Raw genomic sequence first — 23,442 nt, forward strand, 5'->3', positions numbered from 1 at the left:
AGAAATACATAGTTTAATTGTTTAAGCTAACTTTTATTATTAATGCTAAACAAATTAAAGCTTCAGATTATTTTGAACATGTGTTAGGGCACAAGGCAGCAAGCTGTTATGTATACAACTATATGTATATAGGTTAAAATAAATATCTACCAGTTTTAATCAGCCATATTGCTAAGTGTGTACAGCAGTTTGCAGTTCGTACAATTTGCATACTAAACATGTCATAAATGACAATATAATTATATTGGACTTGTGATACTGCAAGCTGCTCCGACTTATTTCCAACGTGTAGACCTAATGGCCTTCTATAAATAAATGATAAATAAAAGACAAAAAAATATCTAATTACAAAGAAGTATATCGGTAAAAATATAACAAATATTATTAGAATAACATCATACGATCATAATAGAAAAGTATATACAAGGCACTGAAAACCGAGAGAGTAGAAACCGGGGTACAAGCATTTGCGGTGTACTCCTGGGTAAATGATAATGAACCGTATGGTAAGTACTAATGATATGTACAGTGCTAATGATGTTTCGTCAATTAATAACTTCAGGGTTATCAAAGGTAACGCATTATTTGTGTGGAGTGGAATTTTGTCATACAAATATTTCTGACATGACGATCAAAACTATTATTATGTTATTTTCATTCAGCCTTGAATGGAGCTAAATACAACCACACTGACTGCCTAACCAGATCGAGGACATAATATCGTACCATGGATAAGAGGTAAGAATATAAAGTATTGTATCATTATCATAAGTGTTTTTTGATATTATTATTATTGTTATTAGGTCGCATGTCATGAATTGGTCATCTTTTGTGTAACATAATGTTTTATGGTAAAAATATCACCAATTTTGATTCACTTCAACACAACTTTTAATGAATACATTTTAGACCATTAAAAGTATACATTTCTGGAGAGCTTATATTACAAGGATGCCAAATCAACAAAGTAAAATATCATAATACAGGGTGGGTAAGAAATATACAGGGTGGAACATCAACAAAATTAACATCTTTCGTGTCATGGTAAACCCCATATTTTCTTTTTCTGAAAGCTATGTAGCTCAAAATAAATATGGATTCAGAAAGACATTGCATGGGCCCTTCCAACAAATTAGGAAGAAAGAGTTTGGTATCCCTTGCGTTAAACATACAGGGTGGTCAAAAATTGTAAAATAATTTTACAATTTGTATGACATTATCAATCAAAACTTTTTTCCTCCATGTCTGGCACTAAAACTAATAGCATAATTGAATTCCTCATCAAATTTCCTTAAAAATATGTGTACTTTTGAATAAACAGGGTGACTCAGGTAAGAGATAGGCCATTTAGAAGTGTCGGAACATTACGTGCACACTTTGTACAGTAACATATAGGGAAAACTGTCTTAATTAGCATTTAATTAGGCAATTAATTAGCTACATCTTTTGTTACAGTTGATCTACTATGAGGTAGATTAACAATCCAGGATGACATATGTGCAATTTGGTGTCCATGCTTAGTTGTATTTTTTAAGATACAACGGTTTGAAGTTTGCCATATTTTCACAATTTTGTGTACAACCCTATGGGGCTCACCCGCCCCGGCTCACCCGCCCCAGCTCCTCCATTGACAAATCTTACATATTGTAGTATAAATCTCAAAGTAGTTGTCCAATTGACTTGGGTTTTTTTGTATTTGACAAAGAACATAATTATCTACAAAATGACACCAAACTTTCTAAAATAGGTATCATACTTTTAGAATAAAATAAACTTGAGGTGGGAAGAAAGCATTTTCATGTTACGGCTCCTCCATTTTTGGGTGACCTATTTGTGACATGCGACCACTATTATTGTTATTGTTATTATTATTATTATTATTATTATTATTATTATTATTATTATTATTATTATTATTACTATTACTACTACTACTACTACTACTACTACTACTACTACTACTACTACTACTACTACTACTACTACTACAATGGTCCTTAAATTTAAATTTGTTCTATTTTCTTTATTTATTAACCGATTTTAATCAAATAAAAAGGTAATTACACACAATAAACAATTGTCATTCTTATAAACACATTAAATTTGATCTTCGATAATCGTATAAGCAAATTTTGTTATTTTTTATTAAGTATTGGCCATTAGTGGACACTGTTAGGGACCAAAAGTGATGGCCTGTTAATTGATCTGTATAGATGATATTCAGGTACAAATTAGACAGAAATACATAATATAATTGTTATTTTGATATTTTAGCACCATAACTCTACTACTAATTATAAAATGACCCGATGCAATCACCTAACGAAAAAATGAAGTTGTCTTATATTAAGGCCCAACATGCAGGAAATGTTTATTTTGATGAAATTTTGCAAAACACCAATAGACCATAGTTTCTTTATTTCCATCACAATTAAACTCAAATTTTCAGGGAAGGAGGTCAGACACGCCCTAATACACATATCAGATGATTGGTTAAATACTATTCGAATAAAGAGCTTTTAATCGATTTTGCGTTTTTCGAGTCTCGTGTCCTCTGATGGGCAATGTTCACGCCCGCTTACGTCAATGCACATAGACCATTTTGGGAAAGTCGAATATTATTTTAAATAAATTATACAATTGATCAACACTCTAATGATTTATTAGTAAATCATTATGAAAGCAAATTGCACGTAATTTAAAAATTAAATATAAAGAACTAAAGCGTCAGTGAATGAAAAAGAAAAAACACCGTTGAGGGCGCTAAAACACTTCATTAAGTAAAATGCTTATTTTTTTCATTAAATATGACCATTTGTATAGGGTCAATAAAGATAAGTCAATGTATGCAAAATATGCATCTTGTACCACCATACTGCGATTTTGTGCACTAAAATGAATCCCTATTATGTATCACCCCGGGAGGCACTCCCTATCTGGAATGGCAGGGATGTGCCTCGGCCATGTTAAAAGTAGGGGGCATTCAGGTTAAATGTACAATTACAAAATATGGGGTCATTCAGTCCACAACCTGAATAAAAATGGGGCCATTCGGTATGAAACTTTGAAAAAGGATGGTCATTGGGGTAACAAAAAGTAATGGAAGTCATTGAGTACAGGATTGCCAAAAGAGTATCATTAAGTACACATAAATAAGTGCCAAACTGCGTAAAAACAGCTTGGCCACCTTGGAAATGTGAAAATCTCATTATTTCTGGAGGATAACACAAATACCACCTAAATTTGGGAATTAAAAGGGGTTCATTGGGTATAGCAAGAAATAGAAAGGGGGTCATTGAGTACATGAATCTTTTTAAAGGGGGTCATTGGGTAATAGGTAGGACCATAACACAAAAAAGGGGGTCATTGGGTACAAGCCGGTTTGAAAAAGGGGGTCTATCTCGAGGCACATGATGCATATCTGTCATGGAAGTGCCCCCGGGGTATCACCCTCTTTCATCATTGCATGCTTAATTAAATATTAGCTTTTGGAAGTACTGAGCTACGATCAGTAGCGATATCGATACCGGGATTGTTGGGAGGGAGAGGGGCATGGGGGTTGGGTTAAGGGAAAATGTGACTAAAATATACCTATATATAGGCTAAAAGTACAAGTTCTAAACGTCTAAAATATCACGGCGGACCCTGGGGTCAAGCACGTGGGGAAGGGCAATATATCCCACAGGGGCAGCTTCCCCCACACCTCCCCCCACTACGCCATTTGTGCTAAGTAAAGTGAGAGGACAGGCTGAGCATGTAAACCATGAGTGAATTTTAGTACGTATTAGCTTGCAAATTATGCAAATTTGTTAATGTTATTACTGCTGACAGCAATTATGAAATTATTCATTACTGTTTAAAACAGTAATTATGCACACTTGTATCGGAGTATGATCACTTTGTGGAGCAGGATCAGTTGGTGTCACGGAAATTATGCAATTTATTATTGCTATCTACTGAAGACAGTAATTAAGTAATTTATATGGCAATCTACTGAAGACGGCAATTAGGCCCTATTTAATTAATTCTGGGCAAGAATGGAGTAAGTATTCATTTTTGGATTTGGGGTCTGGGGTAAGGGTCATTTGGGGTTAAAGACAATTTTTTAGGGTAACTGTGGCGTTAGGAGTCATTTGTGGTCAATTTGAAGACAGACTAATTGAGGTCCTATTTTGGAGCAGCGTCATTTGGAGTCACTATCTATGAAGACAATTATTATTATTGATATCGTTATCTATTGAAGACAGTCATTGTAGAATATACTGAATCTACTGAAGAAGAAGTATGTATGTTATTATTGTTATTATACTGACAGTAATCATTCAATTCATTATTACTATCTATAGAAACCAGTAATATGTAATTAATCATTACTGTACGCTATTCATGATGCAGTCATGTCTACAGTAGAATTCATCTCGACCTTTGCAGGACTTAACCCCATTAAAAGCTATTAAACCAAGATAACACTCATTGAAACAGCTCAACTGATTAAATCGGATCTTCTCTGGTTGTGCACAAGTGACTGTTTTCATGTGCGATATCGCAATAAAGCTAGTATTCATAGCTTCAGTTGGGTAACCGATTATAAAGGAAACGAAAGGAAACAATGTTATGTGTGGCTTTGTTCACGAAATCAGACAATGTCGTGCTTTTTGTAAACCAGCATTCTTGAAAATGAGCAACATAATGATTTTTGACTTAACACGGTTTAGAAATAATTTCTTCATATTTTTGGTGTTATCTGTCGTTTACATGTCCTTCCTAAAACACAAAAGTACGACCCTCTCCAAACACCTAAATTAGCTAAAAATTTAGGACATGTTACAAAACTTTATTTTCTAGAACCTATTTAGAATAATTTAAATGTAGCTTTTACCGGTTTTTTGTGGCATCCTTCAGAAGTGAGCGGTCCGATACCAATATTTTCGGTCAAATCTCCATTCAAATAACACGGGGAGTTGGCTAGCTATGCCTTGCCCTCACTCATATTTTACAAAAGTACGACCATTTCTGAACATCTAACCTAGCTGTAATTTTAGGTCATGTTAGAGAAATATATTTGCTAGAAGTTTTGGAGAATAAATAAAATATTGGCTGGTTATTTTTCACACAGTGATGTTAACTAGGCAAGTGTCCATTCTCCCAACATACATCATTTGTAGGGGTCACGCGTCAATGGTGAGAGCACTGTGTATTGTGTATAGGAAAACGGACAGTAACTGCAGTATGTCAGCATCGAAGTGGTTACGTAATTCTCTTGGTTACCGGATCACGCTACTTTGGTATGCCTTCGAGTGCCATATACTTTATGTGGTGATCATTTCGATCGTGGTTCATTACTCTAGCGCGTGATCCCGTTGACATAGTAACATTACGTAACTTCGATACTGAATTGGTGCCAAGTGGATCGGCGGAGTATGTAAACCTTGCTGTAATTAGGCCTATGATAATTAATCCCATGTACGCTAAAAATGCTATTGTTTTTTACCTGTATGCATAAAGGGGCGATATTTCACATAAGCTCGAGTAAAATCCATAATCTATTTAACTAACATAAATCCCCTTTAAGATAACTAAATGAATTATTTACTGGTCAGAAATGGATTTTTGTAAATTGTATATGCTTAAGATTTTTCACCACCCACGTGCATAAGGTATGATTATAAAAACGCCTATACTTTAAAAACATAAAACCTTGAAATTATTTTGGGATGAATATACATTACTGTCACTAGTGGGTTTCTTTAAGGCCTACACTGTACATAGAAAAAGATAACTTTTTTTTTAAAAGTTTTTTTTTATTCCGAATAATCATGATGATAATTATTATCATGTAGAAGATGATGCGCACGTGATGTTAGTTGGTAAATGTATCAAAATATGCAGGACACTCCAATACAAAGGCATCTATTTCATGAAATGTATTAATGGCTCTGCACCTACTTATTTACAAGATATCGAAATACAATTCAGGTCATTACAATTGCCATATTAACTAAACGATCCTTTGGGGACAAGTCATTTTCTGTTTTAGGGTGAAGACTGTGTAGTGTGGCACATTAACATTAAAATAAAGAAACTTTGGTCTATTGGTGTTTTGCAATGGAATGTGCAATGTTTTTAAATCATTTTTAAAACTTCTCCTTTTCCAAAGGTTTAAGTAGTCATTTCTTTTTCATTTGGACTACTTTTTATACAGGCCTGTTTTTATTATTTTTATTATTATTATTATTATTATTATTATTATTATTATTATTATTATTATTATTATTCATTTTATTTATTTTATTTTATATTTATTTATTTATTTATTTATTTATTTATTTATTTATTTATTTATTTATTTATTTATTTATTTATTTATTTATTTATTTATTTATTTATTTATTTATTTATTTCGTAAATTCCATTATAAGATATTACGGCTTTAATTTCTCTTTGAATATCATCCATGCAGATATGATATTTCAAATGATGGAGGTTTTAAATTGTTTCTGATTAGTTTGCATTTTGATTTTGTAATTGTTAACGCCACTGTAGGCCTGCTTTTATATTAGGTTTGTGATATAGGCCTAAATCGCATTAGTATTTTTAGAAACGCGTTTGTAGAATCCGCATGACCGAAATATAAGGCCTACGCTAGCTACACTGTAGTATCCTAGACATTTTTCCTAAATGCATTTACATTTTGGGATCATCACATGATGGCGCTCCACTCATCCACTCCAGCCGGGGTATATGTTCCCCATATTAAACATGTTAAAGTGCCTTACACATATTTTGAAGAACAGAATGTTCAGTTACTATATACTGTAGCCTACTGGTACATAATAGGCCTAATTATGATTATTTCATAGTGAAAATTTAGAGACAAAGCAATAATAATTCCTGTTTTATCATACTGAAGCTGTGTAGACATAAAAAAAAATGGTAAGATACGTCAAGCAAGTTGTTGGTAACAAAAATGGCAAACAAGTGCGTGCAGAGATTTCTTTTTAAAGGCTAAATTCTATAGGCCCAATCGGTTATGAAATAGCTTGTAACTTTCATTTGGCCAGGACTTTTGATGATGACTGTAAATGTACGCGCACAAAGAGTTTATGTTTAATTTTTTTTTAAAGAGGGGGGGGGGGCGGATAAAATAGCAATATGTGTAGAAACGGTTCGTGAATGTAGTAAAAACAAGGTCTGTTTTTTTGTTTTTTTCTTCTTGAAATATGCCTAAATTTAAAATTGTTACGTATTATGCCTAATGAGACTGTCGTCTATTATAAAGGGTATAATACAGTACAGTATGATACTGTACATCACAATAGCAGTGAGGACTGTGCAAAAGATGATGCGATGACCCCGGGGCGATGACATGATCAAAATTGAAGGTCTGTGTTTGTAGGTCTATGTTTTATTTACTTCGTATCCGCGTGAATTTTTCGCACACTTTTATAGTTGGGAGCAAATTTTTGGAAAAGAAAAATCGTGCTTATGAAAACATGAATACAAATACACATAATTAAGAATTAAAGTTAGAATAAAATATGATTTTCATTATCATGTAAAGGCAGCCTACTGTTGGAGGGGGATTCGCGGGAACTTATATCATTACAATGAAGGGCGTATGTTCAGATTAGGAATCCATAACTTCGGCCTAACCTAGTCTTATTTAATAGTTGTTTTAATTGCAAACTTACAAATTCTTGATTTTGTAAAATGAGTTGATTAGCAAAAACAGCTATAGGTCATGGTTAGGTATAATATCCTAACCAAAGGTGTAATTATAGGGTGGGGAAGATTCCATTTGTTTTATTTCACAATAGTGATTAGTGAAACTGTAGAATCGAGCCTGTTCGTGAGAAAGGTTGAATCATGCGAAGTGTTTTACCAAAGTTACTCCTATGAGCTGAAGTTATTTACTTTTACTGTAATTATTTTAAGGGAAGCACCCATAAGTGATTATGAAGTCCTATGAAAATTACCTTTTACCATATTTACAGACCTGTTTTATTTACAAATGTAATTGATGTTTAACTCCTCCCCTCTTTTTGGTTCTAAAAATCTCTTCAAGAACATTAATTTCTAAGTAGCCAAGTTCATAAAGTTTAAAGTGTGTGTTTGTATTTTACTTCTGATACATGTGCATTTTTCTTTATACAGACAAAGTTACCGTTTAAAACCCTTGTTAAATATATCATTATATAAACTATGAAATATAAATAAAAAATAAATAAATAAATAAATAAATAAATAAATAAATAAATAGCCGTGTAATGTGGTTTTTTAAATTTTATAATTTTATGTTACATCTTGCATTTTTATCATTGTATGTGATGAGCATTAAATATACCAGCAAGGATCATGGCGTTGTTATTTTACATATAGTTGTCTCATCTTTATAGGATGTATGGTTCTTTTAATATTAATGAATAAATAAGTAAATAGATAAATTTCTCATCTTTATAGAATGTATCGTTCTTTTAGTAAAAATAGATAGATAAATAAATAAATAAATAAATAAATAAATAAATAAATAAATAAATAAATAAATAAATAAATAAATAAATAAATAAATAAATAAATAAATAAATAACTGTGTAATGTGCTTTTGTTATAATTGCATTTTTATCATTGCCCGTGATGAGCACTAAACAATCATGGCGTTGTTATTTTACATTTAGATATCTTATCGTTCTTTTAATATTAATAAACAAATAATTAAGTAAATAAATATATGTGTCATCTTTATAGGATGTATCATTCTTTTAATAAATAAATAAATAAATAAATAAATAAATAAATAAATAAATAAATATGTAAATAAATATGTAAATAAATACATATATAAATATATAAATAGATATATAAATAAATAAAGGAAAGAATAAAATAACAATGCACCAATTCTTCACCAGCCTGCTTTTAAACGTGTATTATCGGATTGTGCAATACACATTAAAAAAATCATACCAATTGGGGCAAAATACTCTTATTTTTATTTATGAAACGTAAAAATTAAACAATTTTACAAAAGAGCACACTCTACCACTGACCTCACCAACACATCACATTATTTACACTCATCCACACCCACCTCATACCTATCCCCACCGTATTACTTCACCCACACCCCGACACACGAATAAGCCTACGCCTATCAACCAAAGCAACGAATACACACGTACGCACACCCCTGTAACCACACACTACACCCCCTCAATATAACCCGTGTTTTTGCAATTTGTCACGTTGTGACAACAGAGGGCGCTGTGATTGAAATGCATGGTGTTTTAGGACGCATAACTTTTGGCCCCTTATGCGCAATAGATGTCCTCTGATCACTGACGTTTCTATGAAAATGTCCGCTTATAGCCAATATATGTCCCTTTACGTCAACATATGTCCGCTAATAGGCAATGCAAAAAGGTCCACTTACGTCAATACATTGCCTATCAGAGGACATATGTTGACGTATAAGGACATCTATTGAGCATTAGCGGACAATTCACATTACGGACCATTACTACTACTACTACTACTACTACTACTACTACTATACTACTACTACTACTACTACTACTACTACTACTACTACTACTACTACTACTACTACTACTACTACTACTACTACTACTACTACTACTACTACTAACAACTGTAATTTATGGCCCATTTATGTATTTAATTATTTAGTTTAAATAATTAATTAATTAATTAATTAATTATTTAATTAATTAATTAATTAATTAATTAATTAATTAATTAATTAAATAATTAATTAATTAATTAATTAATTAATTAATTTCTTTGAAGAGTTTGATTCTAAAAGGCATTAAGTCCAAAGGCTGCTTTGTGGAATTTTTATTTGATGATATTCCTAAAAGTAGCAGTATTGTCAATGTACAGACTTGACATTTAATATGGCATTTTTTTTCGCATGAACCGCACGGGCTAAATATTAATTGGGGTGTGTTGGGAGATGGTGTAAAGTAATTGCTTGACAGAAAATGTGCTTTTCATTACTAGTAGTTTACATTATGACGCTCATAATGTAGTGAATTGGCCTTAAATGGCGGATTTAAGGAGACTGAATTAGATTTTTGATGTCTGAATTTGAACAACCTTATTCTGATATTACCAAATTTATTGAGGTTTGAGGTGATATTGACTGAACCTAAATACCAATTAGTATTCATCAGAACTGAAATGCACTTGTAATCTAAATATACAAGTTTTGAAAGTGGGAGGAGCTTTAAAAATATTGTTTTTAAAAGTGGTACGCACTCAGAAAGTTTGAATGCCCCCCCCCTGGGCCAAATGTTATAAACTTACTGTACACAAAGAAACATCATGAGTTCATTGGACAACCAGGAATCCGCGCAGTTGTTTTTCTACCATAAACTTATAACATTTGACCCCAGGGGGCCATTCAAACTTTCTGAGTACGTACCACTTTTAAGAGCCATATTTTAAGCTCCTCCCATGTTAAAAAATTGGTACTTTGCAAGTGTATTTAAGCTGTGATGAACGCCATTTGCTGACGAAGTTTAGGAAATATCACCTCAGAACCCTATACATTTGATAATAACAGGACAATGTTGCATAAAGTCCGAAATTGTGTCCCCACAAAGCTCAAATTCAGCCTCCCCAAATCTGCCATTTTAGACAAATTCGCTATATTATGAGCACCGTAATTCAAACTTATGGAAAACACGTTTTCTATAAAACAATAATTATTTTACACCATCTCCCGACACACCCAAATCAATATTTAGCCCGTGCGGTTTATGCAGACTCCGTCCAGACCAGTCGTGGAATTTTGCGAAAATATATTCCATAGTTAATGTCAAGTCTGTAATAACATTATAATAGTTATAACAATTTTGTGGTTATCTTTAAAAAATAGTTGCAAATCTTGTTAACCTCCCACGTGCGAAAAAAAATAATTTTGTTCCAAAAGGCATTAACGGATCTGGAATGAGCGTTTCGACAGTATTTTTTGTGGGACATGAGAGCACATCAGACATATCGAATTGCAATCTGAATACGAAGAATGTCTTTCTGATATCAAATAATTTTCATTTTTGAAAATCACGATATAATACAAATTTTATGACAAATGATTAAAATTTATATTTTCACATTTTTGATATAATAACAGTCCTCGAAGTAAATTTTATAAATCTAATGATATATTCTTAAAGTGTATGTAGCTGGGAGGAAAAGCCGACGATCAATTGAAAATTTTGACCTTTCATATTAAAGATATGGATTTTTTCCCCCAAAGACCTAATTTTTTTTGGTGTTTCGGGGAAAAAAATCACATCTTCAATACGAAAGGTCAAAATTTTCAATTGATCGTCGGCTTTTCACCCCACCTACATAGGCTACACTTGTTAAATATCAAAAATATCAATTTTTAATCATTTGCCATAAAATGTGTATTACATTGCGAATTTCAAAAAATCAAAATTATTTGATATCAGAAGGACATTCTTCGTATTCAGAATGCCATTCGATATGTCTGATGTGCTCTAATGTCCCACAATAAATACTGTCCAAACGTTCATACCCCATCCCTTAAGTCAAATGGCAGCCATTTGAAAACCTTAATGGAGAAATAAATTTATTTATTTATTTATCTATTATGATATCAAAACTCGTCAAAAATGGGACAAATCGGGGGATGATGCTGTTGATCGGGTTACGGACCTTTAAAGTTGAAAATTGATACATGTCTGGTTCACTAATGTATTTCACTAATTGATTAAATTGCCTTGTCATTATTTTTAATTACCTACAGCTCCATGAAAGTACACACTAGGATCATTAATGTTATTAAGTTTATGGTATTGATGGTATTGATATGCAAAAACGAATACAAACTCTGCAAAAATGCATAAAATGCACACAGATGCCTACAATTGCACGAAATTAATATCTGTAAAATGTAATAATAAAAAAAAAATCCTTTTGATTTACTTAGCAGGGTAGGTTTCATTTAAAATGTCATTCTTTTCAATTGTATTGTAATTTTTGATAACTCCATAAAAGTACACAGAACCTCTTTATTAATTGTTGAAGGAAATGCTCACGTGTCACTACCATCTCTTAACCTGTCGCACAGTAGCGTAAAGTTCTCAAAATGTGATAAGATTTCTGCAACTTAAGGGATTGTTCATAAATACTTTGGTGGGGGGGTTGGAAAAGTTTGAACCTCGGACGTCAAAAAAACTTGATCCCCTAAAAAGGGTGGATTTTTGATCCCCCCTTTTATGGTCTAAAATTTGTTGATCCCCCTTCATGTCCTAAAAAGAAACCAAAAATATATCATTAACAGTGACAGTGGCATAGATTTTTTTTGACATTGGGGTTGGAGAAAATTTCCAGTGAATCCAGCACCTTTTGCCGACAAAATAAGCGCGCAATAAAGATTTGCCATATTGAAGCTAAACTGGTGAAATATAATACAAAACCAGAATTAGTTTGTGCGAAGCGCAAAAAAATGGGCACTTTTTAGTTTAAAATGACTAAATATGGGGTTAATTTTGGTTAGAAACCCATATACAGGCGTCAACATTGGGAGATGTTGGGGGATGTATGGACCATCCCCCTATCAAAATATTGCTGTGAACTACATTTTGTTGCTGCTTCGACCAACAATACATCGTATACCCGTAAGGTGTTTAACGGTCTAAAAAGAAGATGCACAGGGCAATTCTGGACAATTTCTGACCGGTAGATGGAGCTGCCCACGCCTGTTGCGGATTCTCTCGTCCAGAGGCTTCCCCCACGAGTGATCGAAACATTGAGAGGAAAGGGTGTTACCAGAGGCGTTGTGAGGCAATATTTGCTTGATTTCCCCTACCAATTGAATGTTTGACTGATCACCACAAACTATACAATATAGGATATAGGATTTCCCGACTAGATTATTCTTACTTTGTGGAGGAACTTCTTTAATTTCTTATCATTTTTTGGTTTGAAACTGGTATAGAAATATTTGAAAGCACGGAATTTTAATTCTCACTGCACGTATTTCTATTCTCACTGCACGAACGTGCCAGGAGGCACGTTAAAATAGCCCCTGCTGGGAACCCTTCCTCTCTAGCTGCAGTCTGTGTCATTGTCGCGACATCAAGATAATTCCTCTGCGTATCCATCATAAAAATTTCTTCTTCTTTTTCTGCTTCTTGTTGTTCTTGATTGTTATTTGTATTGTATAAAAGAAATGTTTTCCTACATTAAAAAAAATCCACAATCCAAATCCTTTTTATTTAAATTTTTGAAACCCCGAATTTTATTCCACAAACACTGACCCTCTTCCAAAAAGAAGACCCTAAAATTGACCTGGAACTTCTAGCAACTTTTAAAGTCTCCTATAAATTGGATAGAACATTCCAGGTGCTGGTAGCACCTATGTATAGTTTGCCAGTGAGTTTAATGACCGCGAGTTTAACGGCAGGGAGATGCATAGAATCCATGCATCCGTGTGTAGCTTAGTTTTCGGGTTGTCTTTTTGTAATGATTGTGTTTTGTAAAGTAAAAATGCACAATATTAAAATGTTCACAAATCAACAAGATATTAAAAACCTGATTGAAAATCTCATCCCCACTTTACCTCATCAAAATGCATATTTTTCTCATAAACATATTGAAATTTGGCGGTGTATTTCCGAAGAAATCATCAAAAAACTGCCGAATTAGTCAAAACTATGGTATACCATAGTTTTGACTAATTCGGCAGTTTTTTGATGATATCTTGGGAAATACACTGAGTTGGAACTTCTAATTTAATATGTTTATGAGAAAAATAGAGCCTTTCACTTGAAATCAATATATTACATGATCATGATGATTATCATTAATAAAAGCACTGTAGACTACCAATATAACACTGTATAAATGTCGGTAATTCCATTAGGAATTAGTCACATTTACAAAAAAAAATTTACATTTTCTTTTTGCATGAGTGCTTGAAAGGGATGACATTTTATGTTATACGTAAGTTTTAAAGAATTTTATTTTCCAAATATATCAGGTCACCTTCCTTTAATCTCTCTTATCCTACAATCATGAATGATTTGAATATTGCAAAGTATTTTAAAGATTTTTGTGTAGATGATAAAAAGGATATGCAGGTGCCGATTCAAAAGCAATCTATCGCTCGACAAAATCAGAATTATTAATGTTTATATATATATTTAATTATCATAGATATACTTTTAGAACTTACAATATACCAGCAGCAGCTAATATCTCCACCGGTTCTAAGACGAAGATACGACCATATCGATTACGTACTCTGTTCGGCATTGCATGTGTCATCTTGGTAATGTTCCAAATCTGGGGAGTCGAAAAGTATATTGCCGGACATCCTGCTAGTCTTCAAAATGTTCAAGTAAGAGACGTAAGGATATGAATTGTTATATTTATGTGTTTATTACTCGATAAAAAGGGGTGGGTGTAATAAAGTCCTAACTCCTAACCCACCTAAAACACAATGTTACTGGTTTCGCAATAAGTTGTTTTTTGACCAAGTACAAGGAATTTCCATAAGTAAAGTGTACAACCATAAAGTATAGGATTTCTTCAATAGAATAACTGTTTTGTTGAAATCATTCGCACAATTTTGACACACAAACCGGTCACTTCTAAATTAGTGGGTTAGGACCTTTTTGCCCCAAGAATTCCACACTAGTTTCTAGAACTACTTATGAGATGGACATTTCTTTGAAAAAATATCGAATCTAGTCGTTGTTGATGTAAGAAACACATTCTCAATGATTCCAGATCAAAATTGTTGTTCATAGAAAATCTTTTTTGAAGAATAACGGGGAACATAACATAGCTCTGTAATGTTATCATGCCAATAAGTTCATATTTTTGCAAAAATTACATATTATTTTAATAAGTACAATATAAGGATTACTTTTTATAAAAATGTAGTTGTCCAATCTATATGTTTTCACTGCAACTGATTTGAAACCAGTAAAAGTGCACCGAAAAAGGGGAGAGTTAGGACTATATTACACCCACCCCTTCTTGTATGTGAAAAAACTAATGTAGCAACGGAATCAGCAATACTGCTATGCTATATAATTAAAGACAAAGATAAAAAGACTAGTTTGCGTCTGACGTCACTGTCAATCAAAGTCTCTACGATCCTTGATTGGCTAATAGCGCGTATAAGGAAGGTCGATTCATCTGCCTGGTGCCGATCGGAGAAAAGGAATAGCAGTGAATGGCTAAAATTACGTACTCTTACAAGGCAAAAAGTAACTTTTCTAGGCATTGAGGACATGGTGCCTTCGGTTAAGAAACTTTCCTACTATTAAGACCCAACTTTTGAGATGGTTTGTATCCCAGCAAACACAAAAACGTTTTAAAAACGTTTTAAATAAGTTATATTTTGGCTTTTGGTTTAGGTAAAAACGTTTTAATAACATTAAAATGTCGGGTTATATAAAGGTCATGATAACGTTTTAAAACGTTTTGAATGAAAACACACTACAACAATATTTTTAAATGTTTTCAAAAATGTTATTGTATACTATTTTTACAAACATTTTTGCCAAATATTGTGTCAATACTTAATAACATTATGTTAAAATGTTTGAACCCAGCAAACACAGAAATGTTCTTAAAATGTTTTTATCAAAACCTTTTAATAACATTTTAATGTCGGGTTATACAAATGTCATGAAAACGTTTTTAAAACGTTATTGAAAATATTTTGGGCAAACATTTTTCGCAAAATATTTTTTCAACTCCAAAATAACATTCTGTTTAGAATGTTTTGAATCAAGTTTTCAAGAATGTTTTTGGAATGTTATTAAAACGTTGTTATACCCTTTATATAACCCGACATTTAAACGTTTTCTGTAAAACATTTTTTGTTTGCTGAGCAGTAGATTATCAAAAATGTTTTTTAAGGTTATGAAAACGTTTTATACTCTTAATATACCCTTTATATAACCCGACATTTAAACGTTTTCTGACAACCTTTTATAACCTTTTGCGAATGATGTCGAAAATGTTTTGTGTTTGCTGGGATGTTTGATGGTGCAAAATTAACAATAAGGCGCCCGGTTTTACCGCCGTGTTCAGCAACTCATATCATCACGACACTTGTAAACAAACCGTGCTCGCCGTTTGATTGACAGATGACGTCAGACACAAACTAGTCTTTTTATCTTTGTCTTTCATTATAATAAGATCACAAAAGTAGACAAACATGGTATTTTGCAAGCAAATGAACGAAAACGAACCATTTCTTTTTGTACTCAAGGTATACTTACTTTTATATTTCAGTCCTGGTCTCATCTGATATTTCATGCAACTGGGGATAAACAGATCAAAAACACTAAGCTAACGGTAAGTTTCTGCAGTTAAATAATACATTAACACATGTAACATGTAAGCTACCTAAAGGATAGTATGTTCCATGTACTCTATACTTGTCTTCATCTTTATATACACCATGGGGTATCGAAGAAAAATACGACTATATGTCGTACCTCAGCCTGGACGTAAGTTTGCCACTGCCATTAGTTTTGTCAACACAAGTATCTCAAACCGGAGCTCGGCAATCGGCTAGCCTTTTTAAGATAATACCCTTAGTCAGCGCAGTCGACTAGGGGGGTGCGTTACCCAGGGGCTATTTTAGAAGAAAAACGTCACTGCACGTTAGCAAACGTAAATCTAAAAGATCAGCTAGCGGAGACAAGCTTGAGGGAAGGGGTTGCTGGCAGAGGGTTGTCCCCCCCGAGTTCTGTAAACTTGTCCCGGAAACTTGTACAAATCACGCATTTTACTGACTCGTTTTTGACGCTAAGTGCTGAGAGCACATCAATCAGACATACCAAATTGCATTCTGAATACGAGGAATAGCCTTAAGGCATGGTGTATGAGCGACCTTGAAGTACAGGTATCTGGAGAAGGGAAGCAACGAGTTACCCCAAATCACAGCGACAAGTAGTGCCTGGGCCGCCGAGTGCTAATATATATTTATTTTGGAAGGTTCGTGTTTGTTTTAAATTTTGGGGCGTTTTTTTGCACATACTTTGTTATTGCTAATACAACTCTTTTCTGCATACCTACGTTACAATTCGTTTTGGTGATTTAGTAATATTATAAATTTTGTGACGGCATTTTGGCGTTTTCGATGCGATTTTAGGCTTACCGTGATTTAACGTTGATATCTGGTCTTGCTCCTTTTATAATTTTACTTTGATCGTCGGCTTTTGTAAATAACAGAATGTAGATTGGCTCTGAATAAGTATCGTAGTCCTCTTGGTGGTTTTTTTCATGATATAATTAGTTTGTATTTGCATGTAACAACCCAAAATCGACCTCTGAATTCAGGGTTGAAGGCTGTTTTCGGAATACCCGTGGACTCAAACAAGTGCACGAGTGGCGACTATGGTTTTATACTTCCCGCATTGATGATTGCGTCTACGCCTAACAATATACTTCTTTCTATATGTTGACTGTAGCTGGCATACAAAGAATTGGTTAACCATTTGGTTAGAATAACTTCAGGGATAGACCCTTTATGCGCCTTTCTATCATGCAGTATCTTTACCCGCAGACATGTGCTCGTGTCATGTGCCAATATTGCGTAACGTTAAAGGTTAATTTATTTCTTTGACATTGAATAGACTGTGTGATTCTATGGCCGAGCGGTCTAAGGCGTTGTGGTTTCTTAGTTGCTGTTCTGAGCGTCTAAATTTATTTATTTAATGACGTTTCGGGGCTCGAGAGAACGAACACATTTATTTATTTATTTATTTATTTATTTATTTATTTATTTATTTATTTATTTATTTATTTATTTATTTATTTATTTATTTTTCGATTGATTATTTGATGATTGAGTGAGCAGATTTATCGATTGCTACTTTAGTTGTGGGACTTCTATTTGCTTTTGATTGACATCGTACATTAGTATTGGTTTTTCCGTTAAGCATTATCAAGAATTAATATCATAGGTTTTAGTGCAGATAGGAAGTTGGCTTAGTGATACTATCTGTTGATTCAGAACCGGAAGGTGCCGGGTTCAATTCCACCTATGCCTATTTTTTTTTAAAGACTTGGAAAATTACTGCAGTAAGTTTATTTGGCGCGCGATCTCAGTTATTCATTTTCTGATGGATGTGCCTCTTACAGACACCCTCCCTCTGGAATCCAAACCACGGTTCGCTCATTACACCTCCCTTAACTTATATCAAATAATTTTGAATTTTTGAAATTTGCGATATAATACAAATTTTATGATATTTTGACATTTAACAGTCCTCGAAGTAAAGTTTATCAATCTATAATGATATGCACTTAAAGTTCACTAATGTATTCACTAATGTATTTGACTAATTCATTTGATTGACTTGTCATTATTTTTTATTACCCGCAGCTCCATGAAAGTACACACTAGGATCATTAATGTCATTAAGTTTATGGTATTGATGGTCTTAATATGCAAAAATGAATACAAACTCTGCAAAAATGCATAAAATACACACAGGTGCTTACAATTGCACGAAATTAATATCTGTAAAATGTGATAATAATTTTAAAAAATCCTTTTGATTTACTGAGAAGGGTAGGTTTCATTTAAAATGACATTCCATTTAATTGAATTATCATTTTTGATAACTCCATAAAAGTACACAGAACCTCTTTATTAAATGTTGAATGAAATTACACACGTGTCCCTACCATTTCTTAACCTGTCGCATGAATTAAATGTCTATAGTGCTCAACTTAAAACACTAAGATATTCAGTCCATAAACGGGGTGTTTATTTTCTACAAGCAATATACAGGGTGAGTCAAAAAAGTGCAATAGTATAACCATTTTCTTAACATCATTGGAATGGAGTAGAATGGAGCACCCGAAGTTTTATTGGCCCTGGTCTTGTATAAGTAGCCCTTGCATCCACTTTTTGACTTTTTGAGAAAAACAACTTGTTTTGTTCGATTTGATTCAATTTGGGTTCGGATAAAGTGTTGATGAATAGAAACTAAAAGAATAGGTTTGGTACAATTTTTAAGCCTTACTATTTGTTTTATTATTTCTTTTATATAGCGCCTTTTGTGGATGTAAGGGCTTTTGCAACAAAATAAATCTACCCCTTTTCTAGAAACCACCTTTGCAATCAAATTTGAGCCCGTTTGTTTGCACTACTTTATGTAACTTAACCAATGCTCTCAAAATCAAAAAGAAAAATTGAAATATCTCATTAACTTTTCTAATTATGAATTTTTAATTAAATCCGGCAAAATGACATTTTTGATCATTTCCGAAGCTATAGCTTTCGTTACAATGGTTTTTTTTTTCAAAAATAGTGACCCCAAGAGAGTTCCTTTTGGTTTTAATAATTAAAGAACATTCTAGGCTACTATTATACATGCATGCCATACAGGCTGTGCACTTGCTTTTTCATCATGTTTATTGGTGTCCCCGGTGGCATATCAGCGGTGAGCGGTGATGAAAACGTTCCCGATGGTCATTATTTTGGCCTTTTTACTGGGACAATTGTGCACGAAGCACGCAAAACCTTTCCATTTTACACTATTCTAGCACAATCAAAGGTGATATGTTGTGGTAATTACACTATTTATTTTTGTCCCCAAATTAAGGTGTTTAACGGTCTAAACAAGAAGATGCACAGGGCAATTCTGGACAATTTCTGTCCGATGGAACTGCCCCACACCTGTTTCGGATTTTCTCGTCCAGAGGCTTTCCCCCACGAGTGACCGAAAAATTGGGAGGAAAGGGCGTTACCAGAGGCGTTGTGAGGCAATATTTGCTTGACTTCCCCTGCCAATTGAATGTTTGACTGATCACCACAAACTATACAATATAGGACATAGGATGTCCCGACTAGATCAGTCTTACTTTGTGGGGGAACTTCTTTAATTTCTTAGTCATATTTCGGGCTGAAACTAGTATAGAAATATCTTAAGCACGGATTTTTTAATTATCACTGCACGGATTTCTATTCTCACTGCACGAACGTGCCAGGAGGCACGTTAAAATAGCCCCTGGCGTTACCCCCGGGCCCCTAGGACCCCGTAAAAATAAAGAAAACTTACCTTAATGTGCCCGTAAAAAGGAGCCCGACGTTAATTTTACCCCGGCCCGGAATGGACGGCTGTCGGTGGTCGTCATCTTGGTATCCGCTCTCTACTCCTATTTCTTGACGGGAGTTCAGATTTTCACCTCGACCTCCTATTTGTATATTTGTATATACAGTCCTAAAGATCTCATATTTTGTCTTATTTTCCCTTCAAAAAAATCGCTTAGAAATCTTACAAACATTAGACCTTTTTATGCACCAAAGGACACCCACTCCTAAGTTTGAGCATTTGGCAGACCAATATTGCCCCTGGCAGACCAATATTTATTTCTTACTATTTGAATCACTCCGGGCTGATTCATAGTCATATATTTTTTTATCGAAAAGAGGGTACAATGATATTAAATTGAGATCATGACGACTTTGGCGGCCAATATAAATCGCAATAATTATTGTCTTACTATGTCATTTTTGTCATGTTTATAATGAAAGACAACGATAAAAAGACTAGTTTGCGTCTGACGTCACTGTCAATCAAATTCTCTACGATCCTTGATTGGCTAATAGCGCATATAAGGAAGGTCGATTCATCTGGCTGGTGCCGAACGGAGAAAAGGAATAGCAGTGAATGGCGAAAAATTACGTACTCTTACAAGGCAAAAAGCAACTTTTCTAGGCATTGTTGATATGGTGCCTTCGCCAAAGAATGTTTCCTACTGTAAAGACCTAACTTTTGAGATGGTGTGCATGTTTGACGGTGCAAATTAACAATAAGGCGCTCGATTATACCGCCGCGTTCAGCAGGTCATCATCACGACACTTGTAAACAAACCGTGCTCGAATTTGATTGACAGATGACGTCAGACGCGATAAATTCTTTTTATCTCTGTCTTTAATTATATGTCATTTTGTCATGTTTAGCATTCCACAGACAGCACACAGAGCACAAATTCTTCCGATCAGTGCACATATCCTCGATTTGACCCTAAGACAGAACATCCGCCATATGTCACCTGCAGACGCAACCAACCGCCACCAGACTCATGCAAAAAGGCACAAAAGATGTACTTTTCAAAGCCGACGCCATTGTGCACTGACAAACGGCAGTTTATTCTTTGCCAGATTCAGGTAAAAATCACGTTAGTGATATTATGGGATGTTCGGGGTCATGTATGACATGTATATATTAGTCCAGTCTTAACGCCCCTTCCGGTTACTCCAGTTTTGCCTAGAACTTGGTCAGTTCCTCGGATCGCGATGTGCAAAAGTAGAGGCGTGTAGCGCCGAGACGTGAAGAGGCGCGTAGCGCCGACATCGAGGCGCGTAGAGCCTCCTGCCCAGTCAGAACTTGGATTGCTTGTGGTATGGTAGTAGTCAGACCTCATATAAATTACTTGTGCTATTGGGCAATGACAGAGAGGTTCTATACTAGAGCTAGTTTTTGCCCTGAAACACTAGTCAACATATTTAAAGCAATAATGTGCGATTTGCATAAAGAATAAATTCCTATTTAAATGTTTGTTTTCACTGATCACATGATCCCCTTTTAATGTCGAGCCAAACAAATGAGGTATTAGGTATAACGAAGAAAATTGCGATTTCCAGCGCCTACAATGCATATACTACGCTCGCCGATCGTATTATATGTAACTGCACGGAGCATCGCGCTCGACGTGTGTACAAATAAGCTGACATCCACGGGACATGTCAGCAATGTCTCCCCGATTTTAATATAATTTCTTTTCTTTTTTTTTTTTTTTTCTTTTTCTTTTTCTTTTTCTTTTTCTTTTTCTTTTTCTTATTCTTCTTCTTCTTCTTCTTCTTCTTCTTCTTCTCCTTCTCCTTCTTCTTCTTCTTCTTCTTCTTCTTCTTCTTCTTCTTTCATTCCACAAGATCTATGGAATTTTCCCTTTACAAACATCATTTTATGCATCAATATAATATTATTTTAATTTCATTATTACTCAAATGCTTACAGAATTTTACCACTGGCCATAGAGTTACATGTAATGGCAGCATTTGCGAAACACCCATATCGCTAGGTGTAATGAAGGAAGGGAATCTATCATGGAGTATATTTCCCGATATCAATGACCTGCAAAACACCATCCTTGATTTTCTCACCAAGAACTCGAGTACCGGTAACTATGGATTCTGCTATCTGAATTGTACGCTTAAAGACAAGAAACTTGGCAGTCAGTTGCTTCTTATACCACAATACTTTACCCAGAACACATGTAAAGATAAAGCCTGCTTCGATGCAATAAACATCAATGTCATCTGGATGGATTCAACATCGCATAGTCATTTCTTTAGATCTTTGCCAAAATCAGTTACTGCATTAAGAAATGCTAAGGAAAATAAACTTGCCCACGTGTTTAATTATGATTTGATGCAATCAATGTATGGCCGCACGTATGCAAATACTATGATGTTTACATTAGGACCTCCCGGAGATCCCTGGACAGGTATCGGTCCCGGTATCGGTAAACTATTTAAGTTGTTTCAAAATGGCGGATACCACGTGACATGGATAGATGATCTCTGCTGGATAACTATGATGCAAGCAGGGCGAAAAACAGGAATGTCCAGATTTATTGGTATAGATAAGGCAGATAAATCAGTTTCCAAGTCTTGGAAAACACTGCTTAAAACATTAAAATCAAAAGGCATTGATCAAATAGGATCATCTGCAGCAAATTGTGAGATTTTGAAAAACAGCGACCGTCTAGATCCTTTTCATGATGAACCAAATCAAGCTATATGCTACAATGGAAAATATCAAGGAGACTACATGCTCTCATATATGGCATCGCTACAGAATCAATTCACGAATGTTACACGTAAAAGACCATTTTTTAACTATTTAGAATTCAACACCGCCCACGAACCGACTGGATGCCGACTTCAGACCTTAGATGAAAGTTTTGCTAAGTTTATTGATTTCCTAAACAAACAAAGCAATACATTTACTTTCATATTTGGAGACCATGGATTAGGTTATGGAAATACGGTAAAGGATGAATTGCAACATCCGGCTTGTTTCATTCATGCCTCAAACGACTTGGACGAAAAATTAGGAAAAGAAAAAATGGATTCTTTGAGTTTAAACCAGGAGAGGCTGATTGATATCGTTGACTTGAGACAAACCCTGCTAACTTTAGCACCTGGTGATGATAAGTCTATTTATAAAATTGACAAAAAAATACGACACACATCCCAATGGACTGTTTCATATCATTGATCCAAAGAGATCTTGCAATACTTTGGGTATTGTGTTAGAAAATAAGATGTGCATCTGTGAAGAAAATGTCAGGAAAATAAAGATGTCAAATGACACAGGAGTGCAAGTACTGGCAGATTTT

At 34.1% G+C, this 23,442-nt stretch overlaps 1 protein-coding gene across 2 annotated transcripts; it reads left to right on the plus strand.

The window, feature by feature from the left end:
• The first annotated feature begins 635 nt into the window (after positions 1-635).
• LOC140141790 (uncharacterized) lies at positions 636-23,430 on the plus strand. Of its 2 annotated transcripts, none has more exons than XM_072163653.1 (5): positions 636-738; positions 14,212-14,404; positions 16,309-16,371; positions 20,999-21,205; positions 22,056-23,430. In XM_072163653.1, exons 1-5 carry the CDS (start codon positions 728-730, stop codon positions 23,319-23,321), a joined length of 1,740 nt encoding a protein of 579 aa, XP_072019754.1. In that variant the 5' UTR covers positions 636-727; the 3' UTR covers positions 23,322-23,430. The 2 variants fall into 2 exon arrangements, with proteins under 2 accessions (XP_072019754.1, XP_072019755.1); XM_072163654.1 differs by having other exon boundaries at positions 14,212-14,395.
• Positions 23,431-23,442: the final 12 nt, after the last annotated feature.

Source organism: Amphiura filiformis, chromosome 20 (assembly GCF_039555335.1).
Source record: "Amphiura filiformis chromosome 20, Afil_fr2py, whole genome shotgun sequence".
NCBI classification, from domain to species: domain Eukaryota; kingdom Metazoa; phylum Echinodermata; class Ophiuroidea; order Amphilepidida; family Amphiuridae; genus Amphiura; species Amphiura filiformis.